At 41.1% G+C, this 6,812-nt stretch overlaps 1 protein-coding gene across 1 annotated transcript in view; it reads left to right on the top strand.

The window, feature by feature from the left end:
* PALLD (palladin, cytoskeletal associated protein) overlaps nucleotides 1-6,812 on the top strand; it is a 240,054-nt gene that overhangs the window by 97,664 nt on the left and 135,578 nt on the right. Inside the window, exons 2-3 of the mRNA XM_003803530.2 lie at nucleotides 3,796-3,974; nucleotides 6,543-6,609. Of these exons, the coding sequence (XP_003803578.1) occupies nucleotides 3,796-3,974; nucleotides 6,543-6,609 (246 nt within the window). The remainder of the gene's footprint in view (nucleotides 1-3,795; nucleotides 3,975-6,542; nucleotides 6,610-6,812) is intronic.

Here is a 6,812-nt window from a genome sequence, read left to right as displayed (position 1 = left end):
GAGCCCAGGAGTTTGAGGTCTCTGTGAGCTATGACACCATGGCATTCTACCCAGGATGACAAAGTGAGACTCCGTCTCAAAAATAAACAAATAAGGGTGGTGCCTGTGGCTCAAAGAGTAGGGCACTGGCTCCATATACTGGAGGTGGCGGTTTTAAACCCAGCCCCGGCCAAAAAAACCTGCAAAATAAAAATACTAATAAAAAATAAACAAATTAATAAAAATTTAATGACAACTTTGTAAGGTTGTCGTGAAGATAAAATAAGCTCGTATTTTGCCGATAATTTCATAAATATTAATTCTCCCTTAATTTGAATTTATGCAAGTCCTTAAGAACTACCATTGTTCTCAAAAGTTGTATCATCTTTTCATCTTAACTATGAGATAGTAATTAAATGTCTTAATGATTTTATGCTGAAAAATTCAAAATGTGATTGGAGTTGAAGTTATTAGAGGCTCAAAATGGAAATGTAGGTGACAAGATTTTAATTGTCCTGTGTGCCTGCCAGTGTCCTCTTTACTAGATGGATGACTTCCAGGCATCAGCACTGGGATAAATAAAGGGCCAGGTGTCCTCAAGTCAAACTCTACCTCGGCAGGCTCTCTCCTGGCCACAATATGTGCTCTCATGCTCCCCTCCCAACTAAACCCCTCTCTGCTCCTGGAGAAATAGGGCTTTTGGGAACTGGAGGAAGGGGAGACTGTGCCATCTAGAAAGAGACTACTCTGAGGGTGGTAAATGCATTTCACTGTAAACTTCAACTTGAGTTGCTTTGTAGTCCAAACAGCAATGCTGAGGGCTCTGAGTCTCTCCATTTCACTGGCAAAAGCATTTGGATCCAGAGGTGATATCTGCCTCGGGTGGGGAGTGGACAGTGAGTGCCATGACCTGTGCCTCTCCAAGCCCTACACTCCCTCCTATCTTGTGTGCTTTCAGCTCATCACACCAGTATCACTTTGCCTAAGTCTCACCAGAGAAAAAAATTTAACATGGGAAAAATTTCAGGTCAAAATTAATCAAAAACCTGATGTTGTAAGGATTACTAAATGTTCTGAGTCCTTTGCCAGGAAGCCTGTAGAATTATGACTTTTAGGAAATTTAAGCAAATGTGACAACAGCACTCATATCTCAGTGAGAGATTTCCAAATGTCAGCACTCTGAGATCTCTTGGTTTAGTTAAGAAGGTGGTTTGTCTTTGATCTGCTACATGAGTGGGCAAACCTGCTTTCCTCTTCTGATGTACACACTACAGTGGTTATTTTGACTTTGTGCTGTTTAAATGCATGTCAGGCTGACTCAGGGATAGTCAATAAGCCTCTCTCCAAATACATTTTAAAGCAGAAACTGACAGGTATGATTTAAACCCTTTTTTTGCTCAGTCTTCTCTTTATATGTAGTTTATTCTTCTTCGATAGATTCAATGACCATCTTCTGTGTTAGAAAATGTGTCCTTTTTATCATTCATAAATGATTTTAGAAAGGTATGGTGAGGCCAGCAGATCAGCATATGACTGTCATTGAAAAGAGAGTTGGTCACTCATAGTTTCCAGGAAGAGGGGGCAGACCATACCATTGGCCTGGGCCACAGGGGGAGCAGGGCACATGTAGCAAAAGCCTTTATTATGGTCTATGGGAATGGACAGGTGAGGCAGGCTATCCGACTTGGGGTGAGTTGTTTGAATAATTTCAGAGAGTTCATAAGCATAGGGGCTGTCTTTAGTTGTCTGGTGTCTGGCCCTGGGTGATTAGGACAGGGAATTCGTACTCCCAGTATGAAAGCCCAGTGGAGCAGGTGGTAATATGAATAGGGTGACCAGATTTTAACATTTGTGAAGCGGGACAACATGGCTGGGGGGTGAGGCGGGGGCAGGGCAGGGCCTGACAACAATGCAAACTTTGATAAGCAGTTCTCGATAATCACTTCTCAACAATTATTTGTTATTATTACAGTTTAACATTATAAAATTAACAAAAATAATATAAAACTCATATTCTGGCGAAATAGCCACATGGCAGCCGAAAACAGTATATTCCCTTCCTGTTCTCCTGCCCGTTTGTGCATTCTTTACAAAAATCGGGACTTTTTAAAAATGCCGCAGGATGCGGGACAAATTGTTCAAAATCGGGACGTCTGGTTACCCTAAATATGGAAGACCTGCTGGCAAGAGAATCCTTTATCTCTAGCAAGGGGCAGTCTCCCTAAGGTCTGCAAAGCCTCAGATTTGGAAGCTTCAGAGACACCAAAAATTAACAGGCACAGTATTAACACATTCCATGTGCCAAACTGCTGGAACCTAGCCAATAAGTTAATAAGACAAGGCCTCCACCCTGCAAAAACGTATATTCTAAAACAGCGGTTCTCAACCTGTGGGTCGCCACCCCTTAGGGAATTGAATGACCCTTTCACAGGGGTCGCCTAAGACATCCTGCATATCAGATATTTACATTATAATTCATAACAGTAGCAAAATTACAGTTATGAAGTAGCAACAAAAATAATTTTATGGTTGGAGTCACCACAACATGAGGAACTGAATTAAAGGGTTGCAGCATTAGGAAGGTTGAGAACCACTATTCTAAGAGGATAGAGAGGTACACAAAGAGCTACTTTTAGTATAACTTGGAAAGTTAAGTGCCACAGTTGTGATGAAGACCAGATGGTAAATCTTGATAAATTGATATATTTAAAAACCCAATTTGAGTGTACAGTCTTAGAAACATGGTGACATCCTAATATATTCCAAAGCTAATTCGTTAATTACATACTCTTCCTTTAAATAATTTTCTACATCATTTCCTGAAATATTTTTAACACAGTTATTAAATATATGCTCTTACATTTAACTAAAAACCTTAAAATCATGAAACTTTAAGGCAGGAAAGTCTCGTATAGATGAGGAACCTCTAACCTAGAAGCTAAATGACATTCCTAAAGTCACAGTTAAGCCCCTTTTCTAGACCATTAGTTATATGTAGCACAGTCCTACATATTTCTTTAAAAACAAATCACATTTGGGGCTTTTTTTAGTGCAGCTTCAGTTGTGTGTTTTGTTTGCTTTCTTGGTAAAACATAATGGCAACCACGTGTACATGCAGCTGTTTGAATCTGAGCGAAGTGCTAGGGAGACAGAGTGAGGCCCAGGGCCCAACCTGCAGCCCCCTAGGCCAGAGCCCTCTTGTTTGGGAAGGGAAAGGGCTGCCCAGCAAGAAGGAATCACAGCACAACTGCTACCTCTCTCCACATCTTGCAGGACAAGGAAGTCTGCTAGAAAGTTTTATAAACACCAAAAATATGTGGAAGGCATTAAATCTGCTACTGCTCAGCTGACCAGAAGAGTCAACAGAAATATTGCTGCTTATGACTTCTTAACATGATGTTAACTTTCCCTGAACTTATTGAATGTTTTGAGCATAATGGTCATATTACTTTTATGTTTTTCTTAAGATAAGGGATAATAGATGAAATTGTAATAAATGTAGGAGGCATTTATTATAAAACATTTTATAAAATGCTTGGAATTTCTGTTCCTTTTATTTGGTGACTGAAATGGCCTTTCTGAGTTTGACGATGTCTCTTACACCAAGGTTGATAAGATATATGTGGTGGTTTACAAAGAAAGCCTGTGGGAATTGTCTCTTCATTAATTTCATGGTCTGAACTAAAGAGCCTCTCTCAGTACCACAGACTCAGATTGTATTCTTTTTAGTCAAACCAAGTATCTTACTATACAGCATCTAGACTCCACTTTGGAGAGTCACCATCACCATCCCCTTTTCTCTGTCCTTTGTTGCAGGTGGTTCTGTGACGAGAAGGAGCTGCTTAGCTCTCCGGACATCCAGATCTGCTGTGTGGGGGGTGATCTCCACACACTGGTCATAGCTGAGGCCTTTGAGGACGACACAGGTCGCTACACCTGCCTGGCCACGAACCCCAGTGGTTCAGACTCAACGTCTGCCGAGGTGTTCATCGAAGGTACAAGGCGTGCAGTGAGAAGCATGAGGGGTCTAATAGCCAAGTGTCATGGGCATCTCGTGAATGAGTTTTTCTGATGCAAATGGTATAATGGTATGATTCAAACATCATTTCTCCCAGAAAACTTTATAACTAAATCGAACAGTTCTGACACTTAGGGGCACATCAACTGTCTCTCGTGTCAACATTATTTCCTTCTAATTTAAAACATTTTAGTCATTAAGGTTCAATTTTCTAAGCCTACTATAAAGCACTTTGGGAAACTGGCTCATTGGCCAATGTAAAATATAGATTAATAATTTTTTTTTATAAAATGAAAGATTTCAGTGTGTTTTTTCCACAAGAACAATTACATTAAATGAGACAATCTCTCAGATAAATTCTTGGGCTCAAAATAAGTAAATTGTTATATTTTACTCATTCCAGCACTAAATTAGACTTAATTGTATCCATGTTGAATTGGTTGCTAAAGCATGTTACTATTAATATATCAGCATATAGTCTTTGGAGTCTAGCAAAGGGTAGGAAGTTTAGAATTTAAAATCTCAATAAAACCTTCCCTACAGGTTTTAACCTCTTTCATATTGAAGCCTATATCAAAATCTGAAAGTGATGGTTGATAAATACAGAGAAAAATGTTAACCTGAGACAGGAGTATTTTTTTCCTCCCCAGCAGATGTGAGGCAGGTGCTAACAGGAGACCAGATTGGGAGAGGGAAGCCCCACCCTGAGGGAGCAGGGAGCTGGCTGGCACAGGGAGGACCCTGTGACTTCACACCTGAGACATAAGTGGCGTTGAGATTCCCTCAGGGTTGATAGGTATGCAGAAACTAGCAAATGTGTTCTTACTCAGTAGATTTCAGCCTCGTTGGTCCTTTGCCTTTCTCTGAACATTAGCTGGGAAAAAAGTAGCAAGAGTGGCTTTCTAGATAGAGGTCATCAGAGGATGTTCTCCACCCCCCCTTTGGATAATTTCAATGTTTGGAAGCAGGTGAAAAACAGCTATTTTTCTCCCCAGTTTTTGGCCACTTTTGATAGTATAGTATCTCCCACGTGAGTTTTGCCACCCTTCCCTCTCCCAAACACGTTTGTGATTCCAGTGAAATGGTTTCTCTGGTTACCCATGACCTCCTCGTCTTTATTGGCTTGGCGTTTCCCCTGCTGAGCTCTCTCTGCCACCTCTTCACAGTTAAAACCTTTCTTGCCTATCGCCTGTTTATCACCTGTTTTGCCATTTTGCCCTTTTTCTCCCTGGTCCCCTAGTAACCCCAGCCCCACTCTGTTAAGGACCTAAGCCCTTCCCCCTCCTTTCCTCCCAGAACACAAAGGCCTACCTGGGCTAGCCCCAAGAGCTCCCCCGGCAAGACATCAGCTTGGCAGAGCCTTCCAGCACCCTGCAACCCTTCCTCCCCTATGTCCAGTGCGAAAACCAGCCCCAAACCACCCTGGGTGCAGATTCCCATTTTGCCCAGGTATGTCTCAGACCCCTTTCACTCACCTTAGCCTGAACCTCTCCTGATCTCTCTCTGAGTACAGCGCTGACCCCTTCCACTCTTGAGGCCTCAGACAGCCAAGTGCTATGCAGGAGCCCTCCGGTTCCAGGTCCTGCCTCCCTGTTCCCACCCGAGTTTTGAGGTCCCCAGCTCTAGTCACACATTCCATAGCAATGAGGAGCCTGTTGTGAGCAGAGCACAGGCACTCAGGAGCACAGCTTGCTGGGACAGTCACATGCACAAGGAAGGTCACTGGCTACACCTTCCGACAGTGTGGTTTCCCGTTCACCACCGTCTCTAGTTAGGCGACTTGATGCAAATTACCCAGCCTCTGCATTTCTCAGTGTTCTTATCTGTCATTTGGAACTCACTTCTACTGAGCTTCGTTATTATAATAATTAAATGATGTAAAGCACCTAACAGACAAGTAATAGGTACTCAAAAGTTGCTGGTTCCTTCTTAAACCCACCTCAATTCTCAGGGAATTAATAATTTTCTGGTAGATACTATAGGTGACATGCATGGTATAAAGAATAGTGGGAGTTCAGAGAAAAAAGAGCATAGAACGATGACTGGATGATCTAAAAGAGAAGCTATCAGGAAAAGACTGGAGGCGGAGGTGGGAGGACCTCTTGAGCTCAGGAATTCAAGACCAGCCTAAGCAAAACCAAGAACTTGTCTCTACTAAAAATAGAAGAATTAGCTGGGCACCTGTAGTGCTTTCTACTTAGGAGGCTGAGGCAGGAGGATCACTCAAGCCCAGGAGTTTGAGGTTGCTGTAAGTTGTGACACCACTGCATTCTACCCAGGGTGATAGAGTGAGACTCTGTCTCCAAAAAAAAAAAGCCTGTTGCTTTCAAGAAAGTTATTTATCATAATTCTTTATTTAAAAAATGATTTTCTGAAGAAATAGTTCAATTGAAAATGGTCTGAACTTGAATCATTCTCTATTTCATTGTGTAATTAAGTCTAAAATAAGATGGTATGTTTTTTAAAATGAAGAATATAACTCTTTGAAATTCTTATAAATGCTACCTTACCTTTATCATTATCACTATCTTTAATGCTTCCCCAGGTGCAAGTTCAACAGATTCTGACAGTGAATGTTCAGCCTTCAAATTAAAAGCTGGAGTTATGCCACAGTAAGTGCCTACAATTCCACTGATTATTTATAAACAAACAAAATAATTGGGGTATAAAACTGTGTGTGCAACGCTTTGAAGGAAATGGTAAAATGAAGCTCAAACACAATTTTATAATTTTTAAGTTTGAGATTTGAATTCTGTATTTCATCATAGATATGCCAAAATTTAACCATATACGATGCTAATTTCTTTTTTTTTTT

Source organism: Otolemur garnettii, unplaced genomic scaffold, assembly GCF_000181295.1.
Source record: "Otolemur garnettii isolate 467f Iridium unplaced genomic scaffold, OtoGar3 scaffold00324, whole genome shotgun sequence".
NCBI classification, from domain to species: domain Eukaryota; kingdom Metazoa; phylum Chordata; class Mammalia; order Primates; family Galagidae; genus Otolemur; species Otolemur garnettii.
The sequence above is the reverse complement of the archived record's forward strand: the minus strand, read 5'-3'. Positions and strand labels throughout refer to the sequence as shown.